General features: G+C 34.9%; 1 protein-coding gene across 1 annotated transcript; it reads right to left on the reverse strand.

Moving 5' to 3' along the window:
• Nucleotides 1–3,790: 3,790 nt before the first annotated feature.
• Nucleotides 3,791–14,460, reverse strand: SOS4 (pfkB-like carbohydrate kinase family protein). The gene is made up of 13 exons (XM_086241485.1): nt 14,389–14,460; nt 14,166–14,271; nt 12,786–12,879; nt 12,530–12,634; nt 11,723–11,806; nt 10,917–10,990; nt 10,554–10,618; nt 10,219–10,282; nt 7,786–7,851; nt 6,686–6,742; nt 5,485–5,529; nt 5,331–5,384; nt 3,791–4,080 (listed from the first exon to the last, which is right to left on the reverse strand). The coding sequence occupies exons 1-13, from the start codon at nt 14,454–14,456 to the stop codon at nt 3,940–3,942; spliced, it is 1,023 nt and encodes a 340-aa protein (XP_086097611.1). The 5' UTR covers nt 14,457–14,460; the 3' UTR covers nt 3,791–3,939.
• Between the last annotated feature and the right edge of the window lie 1,738 nt (nt 14,461–16,198).

The raw sequence follows: 16,198 nt of genomic DNA on the forward strand, positions 1-16,198 counted from the left end.
GAATAAACTACTAAAAATGCTAGGAAGAAAAGGCTAGGCAGCATAATTTAGAGGTTAAACAAGTGTTATAAAATGAGCTCAACATCGAGCGCTCGCCAGAGAAGGCCAAGCGCTCGTTCAAAGGAGGCATAACTTGGTCATCTGGAACGTAACTTCCTTCCAGTGCCGATTGCTCGCTATTAGAGGTCAAGCACTTGTCAAACTGCTTTCGAATATGAACCTCAAAAATGTAAAATCAACCAAATCTTGGATTTTTCTATTCAAAACCCCTTTCCCTCTAAACAGAAGAATCTAAAGCACCACTGGAATAGTATAAAGTATCTTAATGAAAGGTTACATTCATGGTAACATGAAATTTCTAGTAAGAGGATGATAACACTTACATCCCTTCTGAGATGGAGAGAACCCCATAAATACACATTTTAATGCACGTTTGTCAATTTTACTCCACTGATAAGGATGTAGATGAACATACGCCAAGCATCTAAATATACGTGGCAGTAGACCATGAATGGATGGAACCGAATAGAATTCATATAAAGTGGCTAATGGAGACCAAAATTGAAGAAAACTGGAAGGGATCTTGTTGATCAGATAAATGGCAGTACTCACAACATCACCCTGTAAACATTTAGGGACCCACTATCAAACAAAAGTGATCGACTTAGCAAATTCCATGATATGACGATTTTTACACTTGAAAACTCCATTTTGTTGAGGTTTGTATGGACATATTGTTTGATAAAGATGTCATGACTATGAAGAAACTGAGAAATTCATGGTTAACATATTCTCTACCTACCATTGTTAGACCGAAAAATCTGAATACTTGTATTAAACTGAATCTTCACCTTTGTCATATACACTACTCTTTTGTGTGATCAAATATGCCCAAGTCATGCATGTGCAGTCATTAATAAAAGTCACAAACCTATTTTTTCCAAAAAAAGATTCTTTAGATTGAATTAAAGCAAAAGGCTTGACACTTTTATTATTACTTGAGAAAAATACAGTAATGAATCTTAGCAAAAATAGAACTTTCTCATTGAAAATCTAGCTAAGTCACTACAGTTTGTAAATAGTGAAGGTTTTAAACGCCTAAGATCACTAAAAGATATATGACCTAAACGACAATGTCAAAGCCAAATCTTCTTATTCTCTTGTTTCATACTTTCTTGCATCTGATATGCTTGTACCCCATCTTCAAAATAGTACAAACCCCCTTTGCTTTAATTTACCACAACCAATCATTCTCTTTTTGTGGATAACTCGAAAAAAACAATAAGTAAGAGAGAAAGTGACAAAATAATTGAGGGATTTGGTTAGTTGGCCAATGGACAACATATTACAATTCAAAGAGGGAACAAATAAAACATGAGTCACAAATAATGATGGATTAAGAGATACATAACCCGCTCCAACAACTAGAGAGGACACACCATTAGCATTGGTAATATACGGCTTAATTTGGTAACTTATCAATAAAAGAAGAAAATTTGGTTCTATCACAATCATATGGTCAATTACACAAGTATATGTAAATTATATATCCAATTAGTATTATTGGAAGTAAAAGCAATATTACCCAAAACATAACTAGAGTTACTTGACTGGACATAAGCACCAAAATCATGTGTAGAAGATCCATTGAAAATAGGTTCAATCACTTCAGAGGATGATGCCACATACTGTTTTACCACCCCCTAGCCTTTAGTTCTTTCCACTAACCAGGATAACCATGCAGCTTGAAGCAGGTCTGACGAACATGATTTGGAGCATGATAATGAGAACACTTTCTGTCAGACTTCTTGGGATCAACCTTGCTATGAGATGGCTTCGTTGCAAACGACACCCCCTCCATAAATAAAACCCTCGATCATCTTATTGGAATGACGATTTCCTTCATAACACACCATGGAAAATGCCTCACGAATGTTTGGTAGAGTAGGCGAGGCCAAGATACGCCCATGAACAACATTAAGATGTGCATAAAGACCCACAAGAAAAATATAGACATGATCATCATTAACCTATTTAGCACACAACTTAATATCTTCTGCACACTTAATAGCACCGGGACGAAGAGAATTAAGTTCCTGCCAAAATTCTGCAATTTTCCAAAATAATCACCAATAGATCCACCATTATGTCGAGTGGCTATTACTTGACAGAAGTTGATAGACTTTGGAGAAGTCCTGACTGACTGAATACTGAAGTTTCAAAACATCTAAAATTGCCTTAGCAGTGTTCAACCTAAACAACATAGACTGAACTTTCGTTGTCATAGCACTCAGTAACCAAGATTTCACTAAACAGTCTTCGATTTTCTTCCCATGACTCAAACAAAGGAGAATCTTCAGCAGGCGACGGATTCGATATGATCTACTAACATAAGGTCACTGCTTCCTGCCACTAATAGAATAATGAGTGGTCGTAGCCCAATCAGCATAATTAGTACCATTCAATTAACTTATCAGGAGTAATCGGCGATGAGATTTCATGTGGAGGAGAAGAATCAGCCATAGCCTTCTCATTCTTCGTAGCTAACCCATTAATAGAATAGTTGCCCATTATGAACGACTAGGAAAAAACAGCAATAGAACTTACGAACACGAACTAGTGCATTACCAAGCGCTCGCCAGGTACTACCAGGGAATCGGTGGAGGGAAATAATTGACGCCTTCCTATAGCGTAGCAGGAAGAACATGAAGAAACGTCGTGACCAACACAAGGTACAAAATTTTTTGGAAAAATTTCTTCCAAAGAAAATGTAATTAAGATAATTAGGGTAGGATAAGGTATAGGGTACTCCAAAACCTAGATCAAAGGCCCTAAGGAAGAAAACCTAAAGCTCTAATACCATGTCAAAAACTAGGTTTAAGAAAAATAACTCAATTACTTTATTCTTCTCAATATACAGTATTTATAAAATACACATCCTAATAAGACAAAGAATACAATGAGGAAATCTAATAATGTGGAAAACTTAATACAACAAGTAATTGTAATCCTAAAAAAATCTAGGACTCACTTAACAGGGATAAATGGAGTTCATTTTTTTATCTCTCAAAGAATGTACATCGAGCCATGCATAATGAGAAATTATTGAAACATACTTTATTTTAATGAGTTAAACTTAAAATGAAACAAGTCTCTCACCCAAATTAAACCACACCAACGGTAAAAGGAAGTAAATTTCTTTTTTTCTTTTTTGATGTGTAGGTGCATTACTTTAGCATTCCTTCAACATTTTGCTGAATTTTGTATCCATGGTTTGAATAATTACTTCTATGAAAGCTTGTTTTGGTTTCTGAGTTTTCCCAGCTTCTTTATGCACCTTGGTTTGGATAATTTTTTTTATGGCTTGAAACTTCTATTGTATCATTTTAGGATTTCCTATCATTGGACAATTTTAGCATTGTACCTTTATTATATATTGAGGTTGATCTTTTGGATCTTGAAGTTATTTTCATGAAAATAAAGCATCATTTCAAGTTCATTCACTAAGCCATCTAGATGGAGTGTTTTTATTTTATTTTCTTAAATCCATAAGTATAAGAAGCCTTTGTTATGTTTTTCTTAAACACTTCATGCAAAAATTTAAGACTTAGTAAGACCAAATAAACATTTAAATCCACATACCAAATGTAAACTATTTGTTAGAAAAGGTGACTAATGATTAAGAGGCAAAAATAAACTTCAAATGGTTTTGAAATTCCTTGTAAAACTAATGGAATTCGTCATCCTTAATGGTTGCAAAATTGCCAAAACAAAATGGCGAGGCCAAAGAGAAGAGAACAGTCCAAAATATTGTTCAGTATGTTGAAAAGTAAGATGCCTGACTTTCATGGGCATAACTGCATAAGCATTGGGTAACTAACAGTTTCAAATGATCAAAGGGTATTACACATATTCTGATATCCAATATATAGCACCCATTTAGGTGTATCTTTCGGCTCTGAATTTAATTTGTGGGTTACGAATGTCATCCTGGCTTTGAATTAATCGAATTTCTAAGCTGCTTGACTGGGGATCATGGCCGGCACGTTCATAGTCATTCATTGTCCTCTGCAGAAGGGCCTGTAAGTATTGTAACACATAATCAGTCAACCATGGTCCAAGTAAGGGGATCCAGGGTTCCAGTGACAAGGTATATCTGTGAGACAGTATATTCAAGTAACAGTTAATTTTGCCACCAGGTGGTGTAAGCACGGGCAGTACTTTCACAATTGTATTAACTAGTAACCAGCAAGGCCTACAACAATCACTGAGGCTATTCTATTCGTATTCCCTCATGTGCCTCCGAAAATTTACCATTTCCTTGCGTAAATAAAAATAAATAATGACCAAGTAACCTCTATATGTGTACATCTTCCATATAAGTTTAAGACTTTTTTTTTTTTTTTTCTGTGCTAAGAGCCTTAGACAAGCTTAGGTACTTACCATGAGAAAAAAATAAAATAAAAGAAAATTGGTACAGTTGCAGAACTTTTATTTTTATTTTGTCCAAGAATTATTTACTCCAAGAGGTGTCTATTTCTATAGCTTATCAGGCATTTCACAGACAATCATCTTATGTATATGTCATGTGTAACACAATGCCTAGAAGCATATGTGCGCCACATCATAGAATAAAACAACTCCGTAAGGCCTCATTTGATGCCTAGAATTGGATTGGATAAAATAAATTGCTAGTTTTACATGTATTTAAGGAAAAAAAAAATAAAAAATTAACTTCCCGGCCAAAAAAAAAGGAAAAAAATTTTAACTTGAAGGAAGAAGATGGATTAACCATAAGGAGAAACTCATCCCTTCCAATCCCCACGAAAATGGTGGGATAAGTGGGGATAAGTTTTCCCTTATGGCTAATCCATCTCCTTCCCATCTTCTTCCTTCAAGTTGGAAGACACTCTGCATCTTCTTCCTAAAAATACACATGAATCTAGTCATTATCCTATCCAATCCAATCCTAGGCATCAAACAAGGCATAAGAATAGTGCTATAGGAATAGCATTACTCTTTTTTCACACAATACTATTCAAGCAATAGTATTCGAAGATAGTGTACCATGTTAATGCAGTTATGCTCTATAATGATCTTTGAATGTCATAAACAATGCATCATGTCAAGAGAATCCAAACTTGGTGCTTGTATCTAATTTCTTGTATGCTTTTCAATTTTATTTATTTATTTATCTCTTGATAGATAGTGCCTCTATATGGTTTGTACTCCTACTTAGTCAAAGTTAGAACTCAAAAGAATGCTTTACATCATTCGAAATACTTCTATATGACAAGTAACTCTAGGAAATAACCAAAGAAAAGGAATACCTGCAAGGATGATACAGCAAGCTCGGCTGCCTTGTCTAGGTTATCAGGATATTTCTGGGTAGCACAAAGAACAATCATTGATAGATATAAAACTATATTGGAAAGAAGAACTCAGGAGTTGAATCAAAGCCAAAATACAGTTTAGAGGAATTACATTGCTCCACCCAAGTAGAAGTGCAGTTGTAAGATCTCCTGTTCCCTGCAAGTGCATGCACAGATTTGTTAATCTACAGGATCTTATGAAGCAAATGTAATAACAAATAAGTGTACTCTAAGTTGAATAATACATTTACTTTTACCATAAACTATAAAAAGACAGGATCAATTGACACCAGCATATATAGGATTCCTTTTAGTTAATCCAAGAGTTCAAATTAATGCTCTAATCATGCCCATCATGCAGGTCGAATTTCTAGTCAATCCAATATCTCTAACCTTCATGGAAATGATTGCCTATCAGAAAGTTGGTGAGCATTGTGTGCATCACAACATAAAATCCAATGGTTGGACTAGTAAAGAAGGAATCTAATAAAAAGTAAAACTTGGGAGTTTTACACCAGTGTCCACTGGACTTAGCCAAGGTCCCCAACTACATATACAAACCTATTCAATCAGCACAATTGTGTCATCTATCCCAGAAGGGAAATATATCCATAATGAAGTATGCATCAAGAAGGAAGCCCTTTTGTCTTGTTAATTTTGACCACAGAGAAATTAAATTTCCCTCCCCATCTATTTCTCTCCCAGTCAAACCCAACAAATTTTGAGTTAAAAATGCACACAAAAATACAGTTTGGCAATAGGCATTACCTATCTGATTTGTAGCCGGTAAAATAAGGAGACTTTTATTTATTTATTTTTTAAAGAGGTTCTAGTGTTCTACTAGGATTTCAAAAGAGAAAGTCAACAATATGCTCTAAAAATGAAGTAAAAAATCCATAAGAAATCCATTTTTCTTGAAATGAGATTTCATCCAGGTGCCCACTAATCAAGTAGGTGCATAGGTATATTTAACTGAAATAAAAGAAATGAGACAGTTACATTGCACTGACTGCACATCATCCAATTAGGCAACTATAAAGAAGTCATACTGTAAAAATCATGGATCAGATAACAAGGATAACAGTGCAGGGGTATGTTCTAATTATCACATCTTGATAAATGGTTCAAAGAAATAAATAGAAAAAATTAAGAGAGAATTAACTAAAAATGCGGTATTCTAATATCAGTTCATCATATAGTATTCAACAATACAGTGTAAAAGATATTCCTCGTATGCCTTTCACGTGCTATAATAACTATTATATATGAATAAAGCATTTCAGATGAAAAATCAATAAGAAAATTTTTCTTACCGTGAAATAAGCAGGAATTTTGGGAATCACAATCTTGAATTGCTCAGGAGACAGACCCTATGACATCATCAGTTTAGTGAAAAAGTGAAACTTTACCTTGAAAAGTAAGAACGTCCACGTTTGACAACGATGACATAATTAAAGAAAAAATTGTGTGAATATATTCAGAAGAAACACAAACTCTATGTTTAACAACACAAAGCATACCCTAAAAATAATAACAGTTAAAAATCATTTTGATTATAAAATAATCATTAAAGGTTTTTTCTTTTGGCTGGAAACAGTAAAGCTTCACTTAAAAGCAAGCACAACAAACAAACATTAGCTTAAAGTCAACCAAACAATAATTACAATTTCAGCAGATGATGCAGAAATTGCATAAAGTTAAGATATAGGTTTCAGTAATTTGTTAGTTAAGAAAGATATTATTCTTCAAATATGTAGAACTTGTGGTTGTGACTGCCTACTCTGACCATTTTTTCTATGTATTCGCAATATACTTTCGACCTGAAAATCACCCTAAGAAGATCTTCTGCTAATTTGGGAACTTTGATTTCAAATATAATCTAAATTGTGATTTATGAAATTTGTGTAACAAATAATGATGAGAGACACAAAATTGGTTTATAAACAGAATTTTTATCATTACAATACTATTCATTCATGTTAAATTCTAGAGAGAGAGACTTTAATCTATGGGACAAAAAATCTAACTTATGTGATATGTATAGTTTTAGGCTTTTACCTTTAGAAGTTTTTTGGCGTACAAGAAATACTTTTAAGTTTCTGCATATAGAAAAAAAAAAACTATCTTCCCCTTTTTCTTTCCTTTGTGGCAGAATGAATAATAAAAGGAACAGCATTGGCATATCTAAATATTCTAATACTAAACAAAGAGAAGGAAAACCTGACAACAAATTGTGTTCCAGCTAATAGTATGATGTAGGGTCATAAAACGGTGAACGCATTCAGTTTTGAAATTCTAGAATCAACAATTTCTTTTTTTTTCTTTTTTTAAATACAGTTCAATGGCCAAGTTTTACCCCAAAGTAAAAAATCCCAAACCTGAACTATAATTTCATTTGTAGAGGCGAACTCACCTTTTCCTTTTGATGACTACCAATCAGAAGAAGATTACCATCTATATTTATGCTTGTAATCACAACCTGCAATAGATCATATCTTCACATTACACCATGAGAGAGAGAGAGAGAGAGAGAGAGAGAGAGAGAGAGAGAGAGAGAGAGGCATTGCAACATTAAATAGAAGTGCATAAACAAGTTTCCATATATACAACAAGCTAGTATTGTATTTGAGAAATTTTCCTTTTGGTGCTGCCAATTAGAAGATTACCATCTATATTTATGCTGGTAATCACAACCTGTGAAATATCAACTTTACACATTATAATATGAAATTGAGTGAGAGAGAGCAGATGTAACATTAAATGGAAGTGCACAGCAAGTTTCCACATCAACAAGAAGCTGTGGAAAGCTCATTTTTACTTGAGAAATTTTATCTTTCCCCCAAATTTGGCTTCTTATGAATTTGATTTAAAAAAATACTACTCAGAAAAAGTACTCTATATGAATCAGACTAGACGAAAAATTTGGGATGTCTTGGTCACCTCATCTTCTACTTATGGAATGGTTTCCCATTTGCTCATAGACTTCAAGCGTCTCTTTGTAGTTAAAATATTTTTCAACTACACTAAGTAAATCAAGAAATCCTTAGTGAAGAAAACGACCAAAAATCAATCTTGAATGGATCATGATAGGCCCTCTCATGATGCGCAAAGGGATTCACATCAAAATCGTCAATAGAATATCCATGGCTCGATCCACCATGATCACTATGGGCTTCTTGACGTTCAAGTCACAAAGTAAGTTACTCAACTTGTGTTCGAAGCAGTGTTTTAAAAGGCGAGGTGTAGAGGTGAGGCGTTTTATGTCCCGCAAGGCAAGGTTTACTAATAAGCCTTTCGAGACGTAAATTATTAAAAAAAAAAAAAAACAATATAAGTTATATAAAATACAGTGCACATCAATAAAGCTAGAAAACAGAGCTGATAATAAGTTTGGCCAATTGATCTAACAGTCTGGTTATAAGTTGCTCCATTCTTAAATAAAGATCTTACATTGATAGATTAATTCCCATAAAACTACCACTAGATCGAACACCAGTGAGTTCATACCTGGTAATAAGTTCGGCTAATTGATCAAAGTGGGTAGCTCTAGTAGACCCATTGATCATTGAACAAATTGGGTGGGTAGGTCCAACAGATAAGAAAAAGATGGAAAAGACATAGAAAGAAGATAGAAAAACGGAGGGAAAGAAGGGGTGTATGTTGGCAACGAAGGGGAAGAAGGGGTGGCTGGTTGGGTTTAAATGAAATCCTAATTTGGGCTGGCTATCAGGCTATGGGTGGGAGGAGAAGAAGGGGTTGGCTGGGCATGAAATGCACATTTTCATTTAAACAGAGACACAAAAGAGACAAAATGATTCGTTTTGTCTCAAAGTTAAAAAAAAAAAAAAAAAAAAAAAAAAAAAAAAAAGGTGGTGCCTCTGTATCAAAACGGGTATTTTGCTAAGCAGAGCTCTGCCTCGCCTGAAGGTGCGCCTTGAAACCACCTTTTAAAACATTGGTTCAAAGTGCTTGAAGTTCTTCATCTCTTTCGCCTCTTAATTCTTCCATCATATGGTTTCAGTGCATTCCTTTACCTCATTTTGCAGCCAAGAATATGATTAAATGGATTTGGAGCATAGTTCAAGCTCTGATAGCAAATGATGTGGGGGTAAGGTTAGCGCACTCAACAAAGAAAAGGAGAGAACTGACAAGAAAACCTTAATTCACTAGGGAAAGTTCGTATTTTCTCAATGATTCTTGCCATCCTCACTTAACCCCTATTTGTATTCAACCGGGTGAATTCTAGAGACCTCCTTTATCAACTAACATAAATAAACTAGCTTGGAACTAAAAGACTTACAATATCAACTAACCTAATGACATGAATCAGCTTTGAAATACCAAAGGTGCCCATGCATGAGTCCACCATTGTGAATCCAAATTAATGCTCTGCTGCCTCTGCATCAGTACATTAGCCAGAGATTGAAGATAGAAAATCCTCTTGTTCTGGCAGCAAGGCCTACAGTAACAGACCATTTGCAGTGCCATTTATTTATTATTATTATTTTATCTCTTGTCTCTAAGCAAATAAATAGAATTCACTTAACCAATTTGCAACAAATATTACGATACCAAATAACATTGACTCACCATTGTACAAATATTCAACTAGATCCTACAATTCCAGAATAAAAACATAACCAATGATAGTTTTTCAGGATATAGAGAATTGCGAGAAAAATAAACAAGACCAGAACAATCTGTCAGATAAAAAGAAGTGAAAGCTTTATTAATGAATAGTACCATTATTAATTAAAAACATTATAAAATAAAATAAAAAGTGAAAGAATTTCAGGACTTGTCCAGTGAAATATTAAACAAAATAAACATTCTTAAATAATAGTACCATTGATGGTCCAGCAGAATGAAGAATGTTGCAAGCTTCACGACCATCTTTTTCAGACTCAATCCTGTAACAGCATTTAGATATCACCTATTATTCATAAATAGGACTCAAAATAAAGGTTTTACTGGTCTAAAGTTTCATTTATTGGCTAAATGGGAGACAAACAAATGCAGCCTGAGCAAAACATCGTTCTTTCCTTGTTCTAATCTAGTATATATGTTAAACTTACTTCCAGTCAATATTTGCAATACTAACAGAAAAGAAAACCAGATGTTGTTTAACTACAAGGAGCAATGTTCTATTTACCTACCATATAATGTGGTATCAGAAATTACCTCAAGTTAGTCAACAGTTCTGCTTCAAATTGGTTGGGAGTCAACATTGAAGCCACTGGGACAACCTTATAAAAAGTGCATTGCCAGAAAATAGCCATTATACCAAAGTCATTATCAAGTTCTGACTTTTGTAACAGGAAACAATTACAGGAATGGGCAAAAAATCAAGATTAAATGCTTAGGATTGTTATTTAATATAATGATCTGACACATTCGTAAAACACAAATTACGGATATTGGTTTGACATAAATTTAAGTTTGAGCAGTTGTCAACTACTAACATCCAAATAATAAAAAAATCTTATCTAACCTTATATGTGCTTGCTGTACATATGCACATATAAAAAAAGTCATATTGCTTACCTTCTCTCGATATACTGATATCAGCTCTGAAGGGACATAGAGCTTTCCTTCATCACCCATCACTGGATCACAGACTGGGCAAGAAAGGCAAAAGTTATATCACAATAAAGATGAAAAAGGCATTATTTTATTCTTTTCTATAGAGAATGAACAGAACATTCCATGGAGCCACAAACCTGCAGAATTCAACTGTTGCCCTCAAGATTAAAAATGATAAGGACAGACTGCAATGCATCCATTACCCCTTCTCAATAGTTCCACAAGTCTGCTTTGCAAAAATATTCTATTTATGTCCCAACCTCTTCACATGATAGTTTCTAGAATTTTTAAAGCCAATGACTTATTTGACAAGATAACTTTAAGGATCCGAAATTACAAGTATATGTTTACTTAATTATTATTATTATTATCAAACTAAACAAGAAGAATTTATCTTCATGTGCCATAGAAAAAAATACAGTTATGTTCTTTCATCATATATTAACTACTACAGAATCTTGAATTTTAACCATTAGTAGCAATGTTTTAATTCAATACATATGGCCATACACCAGTTATTTTGCATTCTTGCATCATATAACAAGTAAAACCAGCAAAACGAATAATAATCCATATGTATCAAGTAAACCAGAAGAAGGGTTCAACAACGAAAGCCATGAAGAGAAAATCCCTTGTATAGGTTAGATTAACATTTTCAGATGTCCCACACAATAAAAATTTCAGAGCTATAGAAAGGATTAGTATACATGTTCTAGACCATGTTTGATGAACGGCAAGGACTTATGAAATATTCATCATCCACTCACCATATTTCAGTTTTGGGTTTACAGAGCGAAGCCTATTGACAACTTCCAATACAGTGTTCAAAAACGAAACTGAACCAATATAACCTGCAAAGGCATCAACTAGATCAAAGACACATAAATTTCAAACGAAAACAAAATTAGTAATATAAGAATATATCAAAGATTATCCAAAATAGTTGCTTTCCTAGTTTAACATTTTGTTATCAAGTGTTTTTAATGCTTTGGTTGATGCAATTTAACCTCTTTCCATTCTCAACTCTGAGGTCAGCACAATTGTGTAAGCCCTCCCAAATAAGGAAGTCACAACGAGTACTGCTTTGAAATCTTCCAAATTATATCAATAACCAAAAAGAGAAGAAAAAATAAAAGACGGGAAAGAGAAGAAGGATCTGGTCCTCTTGATTACAATGGTAACAACTTTTTCTAAAACTACAAAGAATAAAAATCGCAGAACCACAAAGAAGAATGAGGTAAGGTGAATATCCCGTGTGACAGTAGAAATGTATGCAAGGTCTTAATGGGTGTTTTCTTTCATGAACATCTATTAGAATGATTTCTTTCAAATTCTACAGAAGTTTGTGTTATCTAATTTTAATATGTGTGATACAGGTCCAGCATATTAAGCTTGTCATGCTATGTTCATGCATACATATTATATGCATACCACTGACATGGCAATCACCAGTCCAAAATATTCAGTTTTTTTCCTTTCACTGGCAGAAAGTCATCATGACACATTCACCTAATAATTCCCATGGCCTACATGATCAGATATTCAAAAACCAATCCATGAATAGCTTATTGTACCTGTTAATAAATGAGTGTAGTATAATAAATCATTTGCTTCAAGGCCCTCTATCAATTCCCATAGTTGTTGTCCATTCAAAACTTGACCCTTAAAAGTTGGGTATCCTGCAAAATATTCAGGTTGATTGAATCATGATCTTACCTTCATTTAAACTAGAACACCATGCTTGAATTTAGACAGGTTCACAGATGACACCACACCATATATCAGGCCTCAGAATTCTGAGACTGTTTGAATGAAGTAGAAGCAGCTTGCCTGTGTGGTTTGAGAACTGGACTGAATTAATTGGATCCACATCATAGCCTAATAGTTGCAGGGGAAATACAGCTGATTTATTCCCGACATATCCCTAACGAGAAGTAAAAAACCAAGAATGAATTAACGTTAAAACATAATCTACAAAATACACTTAGTTATTCCTGACCCACTTTCAAATCCTCGCATATTTACATCAGGATTGTTAAAGATTCACACAGGGCAGGCAACTACGGCTAGTCCACTTCGAGGAAAGTGAGAATATTTAGGGAAGGGAGACAGTCAACTATGGCTAGTCCATTTCGATTTCTCATAATGTACATACACATGAGCCATTTTATTGATAATATAAAGCATGAACTACTTGGCTAGTTAAAGCACGAATTACTTGGTTAGGTAGCATGAATTATTGAAACAACATAACTTGGCCCCTTCATTGAATGTGAACCAAGGAATATAAAATGATGACTGGAGGAGGTTATATGAGTATTTGATAGTAATCATTAGATTTCAGGCCCTTTCAATGGCAGAACTTAGTTTCTAATAATGCATGGTGGCACAAAACAGACAAATGGCTTTATCATTAGCAGCATAGGAAAAATCTGGCAAGGCCATGTCCACCCCAGGAAAATCACCACAAAGAGGAAACATATGGCTGTTTAGATCTATGATTGAGTGACACATATCTGTTAAAAAGTATAAAAGTTATTACATATGAAAAATTTAAAATGTAGCATAGCTATACCTTTTATATGGACTAAAATCCATTACAATTACAATTTACAGCAAAATAGTTATATGCAGAAAATCTAGTAAGCTATGTAGAATAGGGGTAAAGTACAATTTATTTTTCGCTTACTTATAACAAACCCAGCAACTCCAATTTGGGGTATACCATATAATCCATACTTCATTACAATCTAATATGCCATTATTTTATTTATCTCTAGCAATTATTGGTCTATTCAAATCTTAAAGAAGTTTGGTACTCATGCGAAATGTGCAATTGAGTACAAACCTAGAAGACTATGCCTTGAAGTAACAGTCAAATAAGAAAATCATTTATCATTGCATTTTGTCATCCACACATAAACAATTTATATCATAGCAAATCGCATGCAAATAAGAACAAATTAAGGTCAATACTAGCATGCATTCATGCAGAAAGGATGCATTCAACAACACTAAAAACTCTGAAAAAAAAAAAAAAAACCCAAAAGAAAACAAAGGACACGAAAAACTTCACTTGGCCAAAAATTATGAAATCAATCAAGTCACCAAGCTGAGTCAAGCTGAATATCTAAACTTTCTTGTAAGCTTCAAATTTTGCAATTTTCTTCATTTTTCTCAGTGGCCAAACACAAAGAGAACCACCAATACCTGGACTGTGTGAGATTGAATACTTAGAACTCGACCAGTCTCGGAGGGCAGAACCAAGGAAAGGATCGGAGGAGGAGCCATTCCCGAATGTCTCAAGCTTCGCGGGCTTCCCAATGTTCAATTCCAATAAAAAAGATACAAAAAAAGGTCAAGATCAAGGTCAAAGTGAATCTGCAATACGAAATCTGAGAAGAATGAAAAAATTTCCAGGCCAAAATTTTACCGGAAAATATGAGTTTCCCGGGAAATTGTGAATCGGAAGAGGTTTATGAGCTCAGACTGAAGCAACATACAGAAGGAGTGAAAGGGATTAAAATGCGTTTGTTTGGTGACGGTATTTATAGCGAATAGTGTGACGTGGAGTTTTGGAGAAACCACGCAACTACCACGTGTTAGGTTTTGGGTTCGTGGAATAAGAGGTGGCTGTTTTATTCGCATGAATTAAGAAGCTATTTTGGTAAATTTGATGCACGTGCAGGTGGAATCTGAGTTGTAGCGTTGATGGGTGCTAATTGCGAGGTTGGATTGTTGGGAAGGTGGACTAGATACAGTAGAATTTTGTGATACTTTACTAGTCTGCCTTCCCAACTAGGATCACGCATTAAAATCGAAAATACCAAAATCGTTTCATTCCATCCCGTTTCGTCTCGGTCAGTCTCTTTTTGAAATTTTTTTCTTCATTCCGTCCCAATCTCGTCCTGTTTTGTTCCTAAATGGAATGGGAACGGTTTTGATATTTAAAACTCGTCTCATTTTATCCCGTCTCGTAATATATTTAATTTTTTATTTTTTATTTTAAAAACTTATTTTCTCTTTACTCAAAGACTTTAAAGTCACTTTTTTTCTTTTTTTATTTATTCCTTCTTTATTCTTGTGACAAACTGACAACCCCTCATTGTACATTTGTACACTTTTTTTTTTAAATTTATTTCCTTCTCTCTTCCCGTGACAACTAACACCCCTCTTCCTCATCTCTTCTTTCTCTCTTCCTTAGTTCCTTCTTAGTTTTCACTTTCTTTCTCTCTCCCCAACACCCAGCCACCCAGCCTTTCTTCCTCCTTCTCTCTTCCTTAGTTCCTTCTCAATTTCACTTTCTTTCTCTCTCCCTGACACCCAACCACCCAGCCTCACTTTCTTTCTTTTTTCCTTCTTTCTCCCCGACACTTAGCCACCCAGCCATCTCACCGTCCGACCACTTTACCAGTGACCTAAGGCCACCAGAGTGACTCCCTCCCGCCGGCCATCACTTCTCATCTTTCTCCCTTGCTAGCCGACCACCAATTGTAGCAATCAAGGCCGCTTAATTGTGATTTGTTCTGGGATCGGGTTGGTACAGAACCAGTATCGAACCATTTTGGTATGGGACGAGACAGTACCATAGCCCCAAAACGCCCACCTCGTCCCGTACCAGTCCCGAACCCAAAGCATGAGATGAGAACGAGATGAGGTCAGTCACGTCCCCCCCTGTCCCGTGCCCACCCCTACTTTGCGTGCAGGTTACTATGGACGATGGAGCTCAATGTGTTTTTAGTTGGTTAATTCGAGCAATAGTCTCTAAATTTGAGAGCTGCTATTTGTACAAATTTTTTTTTTTTTTGCACATCCCTATTAAAAAAATAAAAATAAACACAAACAAAAATACCACACAGCCCCTCCCTTTTCTCTCTCTTTCTCTTTCCCTCTCTTTTTTCTCTCATTCACACCCCCTCCCTCCCTTTTTTTTTTTCTTCTTCTTTCCCCTACCAAAGCCAAGCAGCCACCACCACCAAACCAGCCCATCCACCAGTCCAAGTTTATTTCCTGAATACAAATAACAAACTCAATAGCCATTTGGGCATACTCTCAAAGACAGTTCATGAGGCCTAATTCGCCAAAACTAATTCCTTTTATATGTTTCCCGTCCAATTTGTTTATTTAACGGAAAGTCAAGATCAACCAAGCAATTCCAATTATCCTATTAGCCAACGAACACCTACCGAAATTCGATCCAATTTTAACCATATAAGACAACTTCCATGCTTATATGCACATTG

The sequence above is a fragment of the Dryas octopetala genome, chromosome 4 (assembly GCF_963921425.1).
Source record: "Dryas octopetala chromosome 4, drDryOcto1.1, whole genome shotgun sequence".
NCBI lineage: Eukaryota > Viridiplantae > Streptophyta > Magnoliopsida > Rosales > Rosaceae > Dryas > Dryas octopetala.

Coding starts and splice junctions, on each gene's coding strand:
- SOS4 (XM_086241485.1), bottom strand. CDS start 14,456: ATGTTGCTTCAGTCTGAGCTCATAAACCTCTTCCGATTCACAATTTCC. Junction 12,635..12,785: donor CCAGTTCTCAAACCACACAG/GCAAGCTGCTTC, acceptor AATATTTTGCAG/GATACCCAACTTTTAAGGGT. Junction 5,385..5,484: donor TTCTACTTGGGTGGAGCAAT/GTAATTCCTCTA, acceptor TGTGCTACCCAG/AAATATCCTGATAACCTAGA.